The sequence below is a fragment of the Schistocerca piceifrons genome, chromosome 4 (genome assembly GCF_021461385.2).
Source record: "Schistocerca piceifrons isolate TAMUIC-IGC-003096 chromosome 4, iqSchPice1.1, whole genome shotgun sequence".
Lineage (NCBI taxonomy): Eukaryota > Metazoa > Arthropoda > Insecta > Orthoptera > Acrididae > Schistocerca > Schistocerca piceifrons.
In genome coordinates this window covers 826,437,032-826,454,012 of record NC_060141.1, presented here as the reverse complement: position 1 = coordinate 826,454,012, position 16,981 = coordinate 826,437,032, and the positions used below count along the sequence as shown (strand labels likewise).

At 45.1% G+C, this 16,981-nt stretch overlaps 1 protein-coding gene across 1 annotated transcript in view; it reads right to left on the bottom strand.

Moving 5' to 3' along the window:
- Positions 1–225: 225 nt before the first annotated feature.
- LOC124796229 (glucose dehydrogenase [FAD, quinone]-like) overlaps positions 226–16,981 on the bottom strand; it is a 38,038-nt gene continuing 21,282 nt past the window's right edge. Inside the window, exon 2 of the mRNA XM_047260320.1 lies at positions 226–1,752. Within this exon, the coding sequence (XP_047116276.1) occupies positions 226–1,752 (1,527 nt within the window). The remainder of the gene's footprint in view (positions 1,753–16,981) is intronic.

Below are 16,981 nucleotides of genomic sequence, written 5' to 3'. Positions count from 1 at the left end.
TGATGACAGCTGAGAGAGTGGTGCGCCCTTGTGTGCTGGGCCCAAATGAAGCCTTACGGCAGAGAAGGAGACCGTCGACTGTCGAGATCGCGCGTTCGTGAGTGCCCAAACGCCACTTTGGTTGTGGTGATTAGTAACCTCAAATCGACACAGTGTAGCCACAGAGTAAAGCAGTTACGATGCCACCTAGCTGGCGTGACTTCCATTCTCAACCCACGTAATGCTTCAGTGGTTCCAGTCCTCGGCCACCATGTGGGCGCACTTCTCGCCGATCATGATGGACGCGACGTTGGTGTTGGCGCGGACGACGAGCGGCATGACGGAGGCGTCGGCCACGCGCAGCCCGCGCACGCCGCGGACGCGCAGCCGGGGGTCGACGACGGCGCCGGCGTCTCCGGGAGGCCCCATCCTGGCGGAGCCCGCGGGGTGGCTGGCGGAGGCGGCGAGGCGCGGCGCCGCGCAGCGCCAGTAGGCAGGGCTGAGCGGCCGGTGGGCGGCGCACGCCCGCAGCCGCAGCTCGGCCGGCCGGTAGCCCGCGGCGCGCATCGCCGCCGTCCAGCCCAGCCGGCGCGCCTCCGCCACGCCGGCCACCAGGGTGTCCAGGTCGCGCGCGTCCGACAGGTAGCCGCTCTCGACCGCCGGCGCCTCCGTCGGGTCAGCGCTCCTCAGCCGGATACGCCCGCGGCTCCTGGGGGCCAAGAGCGACGTGCCCACCAGTATCGCGTCCTCGCTGGCCGTCACGTTCTCCAGACCGCGGAGCATTTCGCCGCCGAAGTTGAAGAAATTCCCCACTAGGCCGCCAGTGGAACTGTCTACAGACAAGTACATCATCTGTATATCGGGATACGAGGCTCGGTGTGGTGCTCCGCCAGTCTGCACGAAACCGATATAAGAAGTGATCCCCGTGTTCGACAGAGCACCTGTCCTTTTCAGCAAGTATTCGAACGTGTCCTGTTCGGGCCTTTTCTTCCTCGACGCCTTCCTCGTGTAATACAGGCCGACATACAAGAGATGATCCTGTAGATTGTAACCTACTCTGAGATCCTTTAAAACTCGTATTCCGAAATCCTCCAAATGTGACCTCGGTCCGATGCCGGAGTGCATCAGTATGTGAGGTGTGTTGACAACTCCTGCAGATACAATTACTTCCTTCCTGGCCCTAACTTCCTGCAATTTTCCTCGTTTCAAAAACTGTACACCGTAAGCGTGTAGATTCTCGGGCTCGATCAGCACTTTCGTTACGTGAGCGAATTTCACGACGTGTAGGTTTGGCCTCACTTTAGCTGGTCCTAGGTATCCCAGAGCGGCATTCCACCTGGAGCCGTTCCAGATACTGCAGTGTACCTGACCGAACCCCACGTTGGGCTCGGCGCTGAAATCTCGAATAATTCTGAAGCCCAGTTCTCTGGCTGCGGCGTCCAGAATATCGAACGCCGGGTCCAGACGTGGCGGTCTGGTTACGCGGATGGGGCCGTGGCGGCCGTGTACGGCGTCGGCGTCCGGCCTCGTGTCCAGCTCCTCCTCGTCAAAGGCCTCCAGCTTCTGGAAGAAGGGCAGCACCTCTCGGTAGGCCCAGCCGCGGTTGCCGAGCACCGCCCAGCCGTCGTAGTCCTGCGGGCTGCCCCTGATGTAGACCATTGCGTTGGTGGAGCTGGAGCCGCCCAGCGCCTTGCCGCGGGGCCACGCACACCTGCTGTCTGCGAGCGCCAGGCAGGATCGCCCGTCTGCTTCTGTCAGGTACGACCAGTCGACCTGAAACACAAGTTCCTCTTTGTTTGCTGGTGTAGGGATCTGTGTTGGCGTCAGTAACATTAGGTATCTGAGGTCAGGCTACTTGTCTGGCCTATCGGCAATTCTGTTTACTAACCACAGCATACCGTCGTGGTTAAAGTGCAGACAACGTTAAGCCGTCCTCCCACGGGACCTAGAAACGCAAGTGGTGCATGCGGCTGGTGAGGTCACAGCGTGGAACTCCAAATTCTGCTACAGTGCAGAGCGTGAAATGAAGAAGAATCTCGCATGTCAGGGTTTTGCCTCGTGTAGAGAAATGTGGCCAGTGAGATGCGATATCAGTTTTACTTCACAAGCAGAAGTTACGAGGCAGATATTGGGTAGAATTAGTATTTGGTGGGTTTCCTTTATCACAGGGTATGCGGCATGAGTATAACCTGTTTCAAAACTTTAGAAAATAACGATATCTCTGCAACGAATCGTTTTACGTACAGTTTGTTATAATAAAATCACAGCAACTACACATACGTAGTTTAAAGGCTTTCTGTATTACGACATTTTAGTGTTATAACTTATGTGCTATGAATGTATACCATTGAAACACTACGGCACAACGATGATATACCAAACGTGCGTCGTTTTGGTGTAGTTTGTCGTAATTAAACGTCAAATGACATTTGTAAAGACACTCTTTAGATAATGTGTATTATATTCGGAGGGCTTGTTGCTACGTTGAAGGTGTAGCATACTTGATAAGGTCGTGAGAGTAAGGTTGCAGGTTTGCTTCCACCTTCTTCCAATTACTTTTTGTTTTCGCCTATTCTTTTCAAAACGATTCTGAGTCTCTCTTATAAAGTTAATAGAAATGGTATCTGGAGTAGTCGATGTTATTTAGTATTAAAATGTTGAAATGTGTGTGAATTCCTAAGGAACCAAAGTGCATATGTCATCGGTCCCTAGACATACATATTACTTAAACTAAGTTAAACTAACTTGTGCTAAGAACAAGACACACACCCATGCCTGAGGGAGGACTCTAACCTCCGCAGAGAGTGGCCAATTATTCTTATTACAAATAATGTATTTGCTGCAATTCTTGTTGTAATGACCAATGATTCAAATGGCTCTGAGCACTATGGGACTTAATATCTGGCCGGCCGCTGGTGGCTGAGCGGTTCTAGAGGCTTCAGTCTGGAACCGCGTGACCGCTACAGTCGCACGTTCGAATACTGCCTCAGGCATGGATGTGTGTGATGTCCTTATGTATAAGTAGTTCTAAGTTCTAGGGGATTGATGGCCTCAGAAGTTAAGTCCCATAGTGCTCAGAGCCATTTTGAACATCTGAGGTCATCAGTCCCTGAGAACTTAGAACTACTTAAACCTAACTAACCTAACGACATTACAAACATCCGTGCCCGAGGCAGGATTCGAACCTGCCACCGTAGCGGTCGCGCGGTTCCAGACTGAAGCACCTAGAACCGCTCTGCCACACTGGCCGGCTAATGACCAATGACTGGGATGTTTCTCCAGTGGTCAGAAATCTCAACGTGACTTGCTGTCTATGTCAGAAAGAAAATACAAGTAGCACACTTGAAGTTCTTGCTATTGTGAAACTTTGTGTAAAAGATATGTCTATCTCTTGGTTTTATGGACTGTCTCATGTTTGTATTCGTACCTTGCAGGTAAAAATCTTTTTTTTTTAATTTTATCCATTGTTTTTCAGTGTTTCGTCCGCGACTGTTTTACTTTCGTAAATTGAAGAACAAACCGCCTTCAGTTACAAGTTGAGTTTATTTATTGCACTACGCATTTCGAGCCCTGGAGGCTCATTTTCAGGTGCTTTTTAGTGATTTATGTTAGATTTTCTAGTTGTTTGCTTGTTGATATTACATTTTTCTGTTACGACATGGTATAATGTAGATATAAGTTAAACAGCGTTAATAATATGAAACTAACTTACATTTTAACATTGTACGATGTCTGCTTCAGTTGTGCAGCTGGTATGTACTGCAGTATGTACTGCAAATTTAAAGATGTGTATCCTGTATACCAGCTGCACAACAGAAGCAGACATCGTACAATGTTAAACTGTAAGCTAGTTTCATATTATCAACGCTGTTAAACTTATATCTACATTATACCATGTTGTAACACAAAAATGTGATATCAACAGGCAAACAAGTAAAAAACTTGATATAAATCACTAAAAAGCACCAGAAGTTGAGCCTCCAGGACTCGAAATGCATAGTGCAGTAAATAAACGCAACTTGTGACTGAAGACGGTTTGTTCTTCAATTTACGAAACATCTTTTTAGACGATGGTGAGCAAGTCCGAAAAAATCTCCTTCCTCTTCCACTCAAGTGAAGTTACGAAATAAATATCGTTAGATGGGGGTGGGGGAGGGGGGAGAGGACAGGAAAGGGAAGTGGTTACTGATGTCAGCTGCATCGGGAGACTACGCAAAATCAGCGACGACGAGGGAAAACGTGTGGAATGCTAAACCAGGAACTCCCGCTTCCTAGGCTCGTGCGTTAACCACTACGCCATCTGGGACACAGTGTTATCGCATCTGCGCGGATTGTACGAACTTGTACAACCGCACTGAACAGGATGGATCCATTGCCCATCTAGGCGAATCAATTATATGAATGCTTCGTGTCTGTTCCTTCTAACATGTCCGAAAGGATTACTACAACGCATTCATATAAAAAATATCGTTCTTGAAATCTATGTGATGAAATACCTTACTTCAGAGTGTTGGTACTCAGTGCAACATCGAGAATATGAATACTGTGGCTGTGCAAACCGACTTTAGACTCTATACTTTACCTGTACTCAATTTAAAACACCTCCCCCCCATGAACCATGGACCTTGCCGTTGGTGGGGAGGCTTGCGTGCCTCAGCGATACAGATAGCCGTACCGTAGGTGCAACCACAACGGAGGGGTATCTGTTGAGAGGCCAGACAAACGTGTGGTTCCTGAAGAGGGGCAGCAGCCTTTTCAGTAGCTGCAAGGGCAACAGTCTGGATGATTGACTGATCTGGCCTTGTAACAATAACCAAAACGGCCTTGCTGTGCTGGTACTGCGAACGGCTGAAAGCAAGGGGAAACTACAGCCGTAATTTTTCCCGAGGGCATGCAGCTTTACTGTATGATTACATGATGATGGCGTCCTCTTGGGTAAAATATTCCGGAGGTAAAATAGTCCCCCATTCGGATCTCCGGGCGGGGACTACTCAAGAGGATGTCGTTATCAGGAGAAAGAAAACTGGCGTTCTACGGATCGGAGCGTGGAATGTCAGATCCCTTAATCGGGCAGGTAGGTTAGAAAATTTAAAAAGGGAAATGGATAGGTTGAAGTTAGATATAGTGGGAATTAGTGAAGTTCGGTGGCAGGAGGAACAAGACTTCAGGTCAGGTGACTACAGGGTTATAAACACAAAATCAAATAGGGGTAATGCAGGAGTAGGTTTAATAATGAATAGGAAAATAGGAATGCGGGTAAGCTACTACAAACAGCATAGTGAACGCATTATTGTGGCCAAGATAGATACGAAGCCCACGCCTACTACAGTAGTAGAAGTTTATATGCCAACTAGCTCTGCAGATGACGAAGAAATTGAAGAAATGTATGATGAAATAAAAGAAATTATTCAGATTGTGAAGGGAGACGAAAATTTAATAGTCATGGGTGACTGGAATTCGAGTGTAGGAAAAGGGAGAGAAGGAAACATAGTAGGTGAATATGGATTGGGGGACAGAAATGAAAGAGGAAGCCGCCTGGTCGAATTTTGCACAGAGCACAACATAATCATAACTAACACTTGGTTTAAGAATCATGAAAGAAGGTTGTATACATGGAAGAACCCTGGAGATACTAAAAGGTATCAGATAGATTATATAATGGTAAGACAGAGATTTAGGAACCAGGTTTTAAATTGTAAGACATTTCCAGGGGCAGATGTGGACTCTGACCACAATCTATTGGTTATGACCTGTAGATTAAAACTGAAGAAACTGCAAAAAGGTGGGAATTTAAGGAGATGGGACCTGGATAAACTAAAAGAACCAGAGGTTGTACAGAGATTCAGGGAGAGCATAAGGGAGCAATTGACAGGAATGGGGGAAATAAATACAGTAGAAGAAGAATGGGTAGCTTTGAGGGATGAAGTAGTGAAGGCAGCAGAGGATCAAGTAGGTAAAAAGACGAGGGCTAGTAGAAATCCTTGGGTAACAGAAGAAATATTGAATGTAATTGATGAAAGGAGAAAATATAAAAATGCAGTAAGTGAAACAGGCAAAAAGGAATACAAACGTCTCAAAAATGAGATCGACAGGAAGTGCAAAATGGCTAAGCAGGGATGGCTAGAGGACAAATGTAAGGATGTAGAGGCCTATCTCACTAGGGGTAAGATAGATACCGCCTACAGGAAAATTAAAGAGACCTTTGGAGATTAGAGAACGACTTGTATGAATATCAAGAGCTCAGATGGAAACCCAGTTCTAAGCAAAGAAGGGAAAGCAGAAAGGTGGAAGGAGTATATAGAGGGTCTATACAAGGGCGATGTACTTGAGGACAATATTATGGAAATGGAAGAGGATGTAGATGAAGATGAACTGGGAGATATGATACTGCGTGAAGAGTTTGACAGAGCACTGAAAGATCTGAGTCGAAACAAGGCTCCCGGAGTAGACAATATTCCATTGGAACTACTGACGGCCGTGGGAGAGCCAGTCCTGACAAAACTCTACCATCTGGTGAGCAAGATGTATGAAACAGGCGAAATACCCTCAGACTTCAAGAAGAATATAATAATTCCAATCCCAAAGAAAGCAGGTGTTGACAGATGTGAAAATTACCGAACTATCAGGTTAATAAGTCACAGCTGCAAAATACTAACACGAATTCTTTACAGACGAATGGAAAAACTAGTAGAAGCCAACCTCGGGGAAGATCAGTTTGGATTCCGTAGAAACACTGGAACACGTGAGGCAATACTGACCTTACGACTTATCTTAGAAGAAAGATTAAGGAAAGGCAAACCTACGTTTCTAGCATTTGTAGACTTAGAGAAAGCTTTTGACAATGTTGACTGGAATACTCTCTTTCAAATTCTAAAGGTGGCAGGGGTAAAATACAGGGAGCGAAAGGCTATTTACAATTTGTACAGAAACCAGATGGCAGTTATAAGAGTCGAGGGACATGAAAGGGAAGCAGTGGTTGGGAAGGGAGTAAGACAGGGTTGTAGCCTCTCCCCGATGTTGTTCAATCTGTATATTGAGCAAGCAGTAAAGGAAACAAAAGAAAAATTCGGAGTAGGTATTAAAATTCATGGAGAAGAAATAAAAACTTTGAGGTTCGCCGATGACATTGTAATTCTGTCAGAGACAGCAAAGGACTTGGAAGAGCAGTTGAATGGAATGGACAGTGTCTTGAAAGGAGGATATAAGATGAACATCAACAAAAGCAAAACAAGGATAATGGAATGTAGTCTAATTAATTCGGGTGATGCTGAGGGAATTAGATTAGGAAATGAGGCACTTAAAGTAGTAAAGGAGTTTTGCTATTTGGGGAGCAAAATAACTGATGATGGTCGAAGTAGAGAGGATATAAAATGTAGGCTGGCAATGGCAAGGAAAGCGTTTCTGAAGAAGAGAAATTTGTTAACATCCTGTATTGATCTAAGTGTCAGGAAGTCATTTCTGAAAGTATTCGTATGGAGTGTAGCCATGTATGGAAGTGAAACATGGACGATAAATAGTTTGGACAAGAAGAGAATAGAAGCTTTCGAAATGTGGTGCTACAGAAGAATGCTGAAGATTAGATGGGTAGATCACATAACTAATGAGGAAGTATTGAATAGGATTGGGGAGAAGAGAAGTTTGTGGCACAACTTGACCAGAAGAAGGGATCGGTTGGTAGGACATGTTCTGAGGCATCAAGGGATCACCAATTTAGTATTGGAGGGCAGCGTGGAGGGTAAAAATCGTAGAGGGAGACCAAGAGATGAATACACTAAGCAGATTCAGAAGGATGTAGGTTGCAGTAGGTACTGGGAGATGAAAAAGCTTGCACAGGATAGAGTAGCATGGAGAGCTGCATCAAACCAGTCTCAGGACTGAAGACCACAACAACAACAACAACAATTTAAAACATCCAGCTGAGTTAACGAGTAGGCCAACTAGTCGTACCTCACGTCGTTGTACAGCATTATAATATGTAGTGTTCCTCTATCGGCTGTTCGCTGTTTAAGCCAGAGAACCTTCGAGATTTTGTCGACTACTCTTCGACCATTAATACCGCTATTTTATGCGCATCCATTTTCGCAACGAGTCTGTGTGAGTTACGCGCCAGATGCAGCCGGGAGATGCCGCTGGACGGCGCTGGCGCCGGAGTCGCAAGTCGCGATGAGGAACTGGCTGCTGGACGCAGGGAGGTCACCACGTCTGGGGGGTTTCACGTTCCGTGAGAAGACGGCATTACGAAACTGAACAGTAAATTCAAATGCTAGTATAACTTCTCAGAGCACACACCTTAATCGACAAACTTCATCATTGTCCAGCCAATTTGCACAAAATATTTGTAAACTGTATTCACAATCCTCCTTGTGAACGAGAGTATCTATTACTGGAAACTGTATCAAAATCCATACTAGAGAGCCAGAGGTTAGTCTTCACATACAGGCAGAAAAATTCGGAAGGGTGCTTTATAATCGACATAGATTTTCTCTGTACATTTTAACTGCATCAGTTTGGTGTCTAATGCGTTCGTGCAATGTTGACCAGCCGCTATGCCATGACCTGGCGCACAGCGTCATCTGTATGCGATGTGCAGAAATATAGGATAAACACAATGCCCTCCCATAAGTTGTTAGCTTTCCAGACTTTGATGCGCTAATTCCTATTCAAATGGCCCAAGCTGAGTGCACCACTTTCCTTTCCATCCAGCAAAAAACAACACTGGAAAGAGCAAGATCAGGGGTGAACAGCAATTTACGGCTGTTTTCTGATGACGCCGTGGTGTAAAGGTGTCGTCGTTTAGTGACAATAGGAATGTGTAAAATGACTCAGACAAAATGTCTAGTCCACGTGATGAATTGTAGATCACTCTAAAAGTAGAAAATGTAAGATGATGAGGAAAAACAATCAGGTAACTTCGAATATAGCATTATTAGGATGCAGCTTGACGCAATCGATTAAATATCTGTGCGATGAAATAGATGGAGAATTTTGGGAAAGTGAAGCTCATCCATAAAGGACACGGTGTGTAGAACGTTAGTGCGACCCATTCTTGACTACTGTTCGAGTGTTTGGGATCACCACCAAGTAGGATTAATGGAAGACATAGAAAGAATTCACAGGCGTGCTGCTAGATTTGTTACCAGAAGGTTCCGTCAGCATGCAAGTGTTATGGAGAAGCTTTGTGAACTCAAATAGGAATATCACAAGGGAAGACGAAGCTCTTTTTGCAAGGCTCTATTATGGAAATATAGAGAACCGACATTTGAAGCTGGGTGCAGAGCGGTTCTACTGCCTCCAACGTACAGTTCGCTTAAGGATGACGGACACAAAATATGAGAAATTAGGGCTACTAAAGAGGCAAAAAGATAGTCGTTTTACCGTCGCCCTATTTGCCAGTAGGAGAAGAAATGACTGGCAGTGGTACAACGTACCCTACACTGTGCATCGTACAGTGGTTTACAGGGAACTCTTACGTACATACGCTGAAGAGACAAGGAAACTGGTACATGTGCATAATATTGTGTAGGGCCCGTGAGAGCATGCAGAAGTGCCACCACACGACGTCTCATGGACTCGGCTGATGTCTGAAATAGTGCTAGAGGGAACTGACACCATCAATCCTGAAGGGCTGTCCATAAATCCGTAAGAGTACGATGGTGTGGCGATCTCTCCTGAACAGCACGTTGCAAGGCATCCCAGATATGATCAACAGTGTTCATGTCTGGGGAGTTTGGTGGCCAGCGGAGGTGTTTGCGCTCAGAAGAGTGTTCCTCGAGCCACCCTGTAGCATTTCTGAACATGTGGGGTGTCGCATTGTCCTTTTGGAATTGCCCAAGTCCGTTGGAGTGCACAATGGATATGAATGGATGCTGGTGATCAGACGGGATGCTAACGGACGTGTCACCTATCAGGGCCCGTCATTGGTCCCATTATTGCAGGATCTTTTTGCGGCCATAGCAGTGTCGGAGATCTGATGTTTTACCGGATTCCTGCTATTGAGGGTACTCTCTTGAAATGGTTATATGAGAAAATTCCCACTTCATCGCCACCTCGGAGATGCTGGAGCTAGTACATCAATTGGAATTCGCCACTGTGTTTATCGAACCACACACCTGGCATTTTGACATGGCGCACTATCTCATTGCAAAATGCCACTGCCCTCGGAAAATGTGATCGTCATGAAGATTGTCTGGAACCAGTGTACGATAGTCCTTAGCCTTGCACGAGCTGACCTGGACCAATAGGTGCCCATGTGAATGTTCCTCAGAGCATAACGGAGACGTCACTAGCTTGTCTCTGTCCGGTAGTACAAATGTGCAGGAGCTGCTTCCGTGGAAGACGACGGATTCGTGCAATCCCACAGCATGATGAAGAAGATATCTGGATTCATCATACCACACAACGCTCTGGCGCTACGTGAATGTAAATATTGTGGCAAGGCCAGTTCTGATGCAAGGTACCATTATCCAAGATGGCAGCGATGACGTCATCCAAGATGGTGGCGACGACGTCATCCAAGATGGCGGCTTTTGGCAGGAAAGTGCCACAACCACTCCCCTCCCCTCCCCTACCACAGAAAAATGGTGGGAAGCTCAAATTCCAACTGGATAAAACATCATACCAGGGTTATCTCTACTAACCTAATAATATCGCGGGAAGATAGGTCCCTTGGGCTACCTTCGCTAATCTAAGTCACCTGACCTCCACCTCCTACTATGAACTGGCGCCAAGTTTGAATTTTGGCAGTAAAAAAGGTCAATTCACGCATCTCTACTAAGCTAAGAAAATGGTGTGAAAGAAAGGTTACCTCCACTAAGCTAAATCACCTCCTCATAAGGAGGGTGCTGTCTTCCGTCCCATTACTTAATCCAAGATGGCGGCCATGACGCCAGCTGATGATGCAAGTACCGTTATCCAAGATGGCTGCAAACAATGTGTTCACCACGAGGTCTGGACCTAGCACACAACACCACCAGCAGAGGGCACTTTCGTCTGTTCTGTGATGTAATCCAAGATGATGTTCTGGGGTGGGGGAAATGGCGGGAACCGATAGGAGCCCTTAATCCAGTCACGTTCTGGACTGATGATAGTATCCGTCGACGTCATTGTAGGAGAGAAGTGAGGGTCAGCAGCTCTGGGGCCTCAGTCTTGTCCAGTCAGTCAGCAGCAGCAGCAGAAGAAGAACACGAACAGTGAAGCATAAACAGCAGTCGCACTCCAGCACAGCCATGCAGAACAGGATTAAATGGAAAAGAAAGTATCCCATATCACATCTTTCTCTCTGGTTAGCCTTAGTATTATCATTATTCAAAGTTTTCACATCTAGGTCTATGTCTAATGCTTTCTCATCTTTGTTCAACAGGGTCGAGTGCCAACATGCTAAGCTCTGCTGCCACATCCGGACCTGTATCAACCTCGGCTGTCAACTTGTCGAGACCTGCAGCAACAGCCCCCAGTGTGTCTGAACCAGTAGCGGCCATGTGGGATCTGGTAACGCACATAGCCCACTTGATGGAGCAGGACAAGGAGCTTCTGTTATCCATGGCACTCATCAATTTGTGTGATGAAGACGCGTGATCTGCCCCCGACACATCGCAAGCTGTCGCTGGAGGTGTTAAACAACAAGATGGAGGTCAGTACTGGTCGCCAACATATGACCCACCCCAGCAGAACACCCCTGTGACAGTGCAACCACAGAGTGCAGGTACTGTGGATAGGAAGGCGTCAAGTGCACCTACGCTCTTCACCTCCACATACAATTTAACTCCCAGTGGATCGAAACGTGTGAACATTGCTAAAGAAGCGCATCATGTCTGGGGGTTGCATGCGAGAATGGATACTGAAAATGTAAAGTGCCAGTTTATGAGTTCGATTGGGATGAAATATGTCGTGCAGAGAGCAACACCAATCAGCAGATGACTACAGAGTATTATCCAACTCGTTCTCCCCCAGACATTCGACTTACTCGTGTGACACTTTCTATTACAACAGTGTACGATGACTGCATTATGTGTGAAATCGGGTGACAGCTGCGTTTATCTAAGACATGTCTCAGTTATGAAGTTATAGGATCTGGACACTGCCATACGTCTTACACTGGACAGACTGAACCATTGGTTGCCTAGCATAGACTCGTGCGTGTGCATAGTGTACATGTTGATAATCTTAAGCAGCACCTCTGTTCATCATGAACGCTTTACCTAAAGAGAAACAGATTAAATGTGTGTGTGAAAAACCTGAATACTGTGAGGCACCTGTTGGTTTGAGGGAGATACGAGCTGAATTTATTGCATGTCAAAAAGCTTTATTTTGTAAATACAGTACAGGTGCGAAGAAGAAGATACAAACAGATTGTAATGATATTCCTGAAATACTACACCCCATGTATGATATTTAAATAAATAATTTATGTATATATAATCTCAAACCGTGTTTGTGTTTTATTTTATACCTGTCTCATTATAGTCAAAGTATTGCAATTATTTTTTTTTTCAATGTTATACGAGTTATTGAAATGTTGATTGATCATCTTACTCTTCATGGGTAAAATATATAGCTGTATTCTCTGTGTAGTCAATATCGCTCAGTCGGTTAAGTGACGGACCTATAGTGGCTATACATACTATTGTTATCCTTTCAAGTGTATTTTTCTATAGATGTCAACTATTTGTCTGTACCCAGTGTAGTTAGTATCATGGCGGACTGGGTGAAGCACCCTCGCCACAAGGATTTTGTTGTCGATGACTCGTCCTGTGAAGATGCAAATGAAGACCTGAAGAAGAAGAACAAGAAGAACGGAATTCTCCTTCCTGATAATATACGAGCAATTATTGTAGGTCCATCCAACTGTAGGAAGACTAATGTCGTCATGACTCTGCTAACATATATACATGAGGTCCGATTACAACATGTTTGTGTATTTTAAAAAAACACTGTTTCAACCCAAGTATCAGCTATTGTAGCAAATATTGCGCGGTGTAGATGGTGTTACATACACGACATTCAGTGAAAGCGGTGATATCCCTCCACCTGAAAAAAGCAAAGCCAAAAACCGTCTTCGTATTTGACGATATTGCTGTGGAAAACCAAGACCAAATTCGAAAATATTTCTGTTTCGGCAGTCATGTGGATGCTGATGTATTTTATCTAAGTCACACATATTCCAGAATCCCCAAACAGTTAGTTAGGGATAACGCAAACCTCATTATAGAATTCAAAAAAGACAACCTGAATTTAAAACACATTTACCAGGCACATGTCGGAACGGACATGTCGTTCAATGATTTTGTAAAGATATGTGCAGATTGCTGGAAGCATTCACAGTATGGGTTCTCGTTATTAAAACACGAAAACTGAGTGATAGTAGGTACAGGCAAAACGTTCAAGAGGTTTTGCATACATAGCACGGAAGAGAGGTTTGTACATCAGTCTACGCTACACCATGGACAAATTCGCGGCGCAGGGAACTAGAGATGTATCACCAGACTCTTCTGAGAATGGTGAATGCATTAAATGAGCTTGGTACTCAAGTCAGTACGAAAGTAACCGACTTAACTTAAAAGGTCGAGGCTATTCAATGGAAAGTAGATGTAGACTTCCTTGTTGTTGAGAAGGGCGATCAGGTTCATAGTAAGAGGAAGAAGAAAATGACCGGATATACAAAGCGTCACGCTGCTGAGATGTCTGATTAGTATACACCGAGATGTTGACGAAGCAGAAAGTGATTCAGGCGCGTAAAGCACTTCGTGAGAAACTGCTGCTGCTGCTGCTGAGGTTAGGGCAAATGGATCGACAGCAGACACTAAGAGAGACCTTTAAGTCATTTACTGAATCTCTCCGACATCTCTCAGCAAAAACAAAAACACACGGTAACGAAGGTGTTGCCATTGATGGGTTATTTATTCGACACACCCCCGGTCAGATAGATAGAACATTCGTCGTTAGAAGGGGAAGACCGTACATGTTGGGTACACATCCTGTAACTGTAACTGAAGACACAATACAGATTGGTGATAGGCTGTTTGCGAGAACACGCTGCTTAATAAATCTTATTTTCCTAAGACCTACCAAAAAACCTATAAATTATTCATTTAATGATAGGGAAACGTACCGTGAAATACTGAACAAGATCAGGAAAAGCCAGAGCAACAAGAAATATAAAACCAGTACTTGAAGGCGAAAGCAACAAGAACAGCAGCAGCGGTGATGATATTGACATTGAGCGTAAAGCAGTGAATAATCGAATCCCGCAGTATATATATATATATATATATATATATATATATATATTATATTATGACGATCCCAACGAACTAATAGATCGACTATGGCTGCTCATGGCATCAGCTGCTGCAGGTAATACAGCTCATTCGAATGAGGCTGTTTCAATAATCTCGGAGCTTAGAGAGAGATGTATCATCGAATAAGTATGGAGACAGTAGTTCGAGAACTGCACAAACCAACACGCAAAACATGCCCCCGCAGGCATGTTATGATTAAAGGTTCAAATGGCTCTGAGCACTATGGGACTTAACTTCTGAGGTCATCAGTCCCCTAGAACGTAGAACTACTTAAACTAACCTCAGGACATCACACACATCCATGCCCGAGGCAGGATTCGAACCTGCGACCGTAGCGGTCGCTCGGTTCCAGACTGTAGCGCCTAGTGTGGTGTCACCGCCAGACACCACACTTGCTAGGTGGTAGCCTTTAAATCGGCCGCGGTCCGTTAGTATACGTCGGACCCGCGTGTCGCCACTGTCAGTGATTGCAGACCGAGCGCCGCCACACGGCAGGTCTAGAGAGACTTCCTAGCACTCGCCCCAGTTGTACAGCCGACTTTGCTAGCGATGGTTCACTGACAAATTACGCTCTCATTTGCCGAGACGATAGTTAGCATAGCCTTCAGCTACGTCATTTGCTACGACCTATCAAGGCGCCATTATCAATTGCTATTTATCTTGTGATACATGTACCGTCAGACCGATGTTCACCAATTATGGATTAAAGTTAAGTATTCCAGAAGCTACGTACCGTTTTTGCTAGTCTCAATTCCTTATCATTTTACAGACCTCACGCCAGCCTGCGTGAGTTTAAACGCGTGCCCTTCGGCCTCCTGTCCTAGTGGATTGGCTGTCTTGCCAGTCCACAAAACCTAGAACCGCTCGGCCACCCGTGCCGGCTATGATTAAAGGTTTGGATGACTTGTTGCAAAATGATCTTGTAGATATGAGGGATTATTCACATGAGAATAATGGATTCAAATATATTTTAATGATTATTGATACATACTCCAAATTTGCCTGGGCATTACTTGTCAAAACAAAAACGGGTCGAAATGTCGCGGATGTTATTGAGCATTTGCTACAGACAAGGACAAATCGATGCCCAGACAACCTCCAAACCGATCACGGTGGGGAGTTCTACAATAGGCATTTCAAGGCAGTGATGCAGCGGTACGGAATACATCACTACTCAACAGTCACTCACCTGAAGGCAAGTATCGTGAAGCGTCTGAACAGAACAATAGAAGGTCGAATGTGGATGCGATTTAACCTTCGCGGCACATTCAAATGGACAGATATCCTCCCAGAAATAACTGCTCAGTATAATCGAACCAAACATAGCACAATAAAAACGAGACCAATAGATGTTCGTGATAATGGACTCATGGATACGGTGTACTATCGCATTAAGATGCTGGGTCCACGAAAATAGAAATTTAATGTAGGTGATTTGGTGCGTATCTCAAAACACAAGACGGCGTTTGAGAAATCATACATACCGAATTGGTCAACAGAGATATTTACAGTTTCAAAGGTGCAACGAACAAATCGTAGAACTTATATATTGAAGGTTAGTAAAGGTGAAGAAACTGCAGGCTGCATCTACACCGAGAAGTCGCAGAAAATCTCAGAACCGGATGGAGAGAGTCATAAGACAACGGGGAAATAAAGCACTAGTCAAATGGCTGTTTTTCCTGCTACACAAAACAGCTGGATTGATGCCGACGATTTGCTATATAATGGACGTGCATAGTCCACAACCACAACAGTAGCGTAACATGAGTGCTAGGAGACACATTAGAAGAGGTGGTGGTATTCTAGACAAACTGCCAGTGGAATTACATGTTTCTGAGTATAACTACTGTGGACCTGGGACAACGCTTCAGAAACGCTTGGCGCGAGTTAATCTGCTCGACGAAGCGTGTGTGGAACACGACATTGCATACGCTGCAAATAAAGATCTATCAAGTCGTGACACTGCAGATAGGATGTTAGCTGATACGGCTAAGGCTATGCAGAGAAGAAGGGATATTGGTGTAGGTCAACGCATCGCAGCATCTGCAGTTGATAAAACCATGCGTGAAAAAATTAAGTTGGGTTTAGGAGTGATGAATTTCAAGCGAGTTATGAATGCTGCACGTTGTGCACTAAACAAGAGGAAGAACAAGAAGGGCGGGAAGCAAGGCTTTTGAAGAACTGTATCCTAACGGCATTATATGCAGCTAAAAACGCACTGAAGCAGAAAGATGCAGGAAGAAGAAGAAGAAGAAGAAGAGGATCGGTTAAAGCACCTAGAGTTCTGCCATTTACCAAGACAGCTGGCGGTTTTATTCCATTTCTCATCCCGACCCTCTCCGCGCTCTAGGTTCCCTCGCTGGTGGTGCTCCAGTTATTGCTCGAACGGTCAAGAACGCGCAAAACCCCCAAACACAGTCAGAAAAGGCAAGAAGACATTATCGCATGATGGAAGCCGCAGCCATCGAGAAAGGACTATACTTGAAACCGTACAGAAAAGTGCTTGGTCTATTCATATATATATAAAAAAAAGCCCATTAGTGGTCCTACCAGATAGACCCCTCACAAATAGAGATCATCTTATATTTGTTAGAGACAAATTAAAGATACCAAGATTCCGTGGTGTGTTTATGCGGGATACATTACCGAAGACTATGTGGAAAACTGGTGAATGCCGTATTGTGAATTTAGATGTAGCCGGAGGC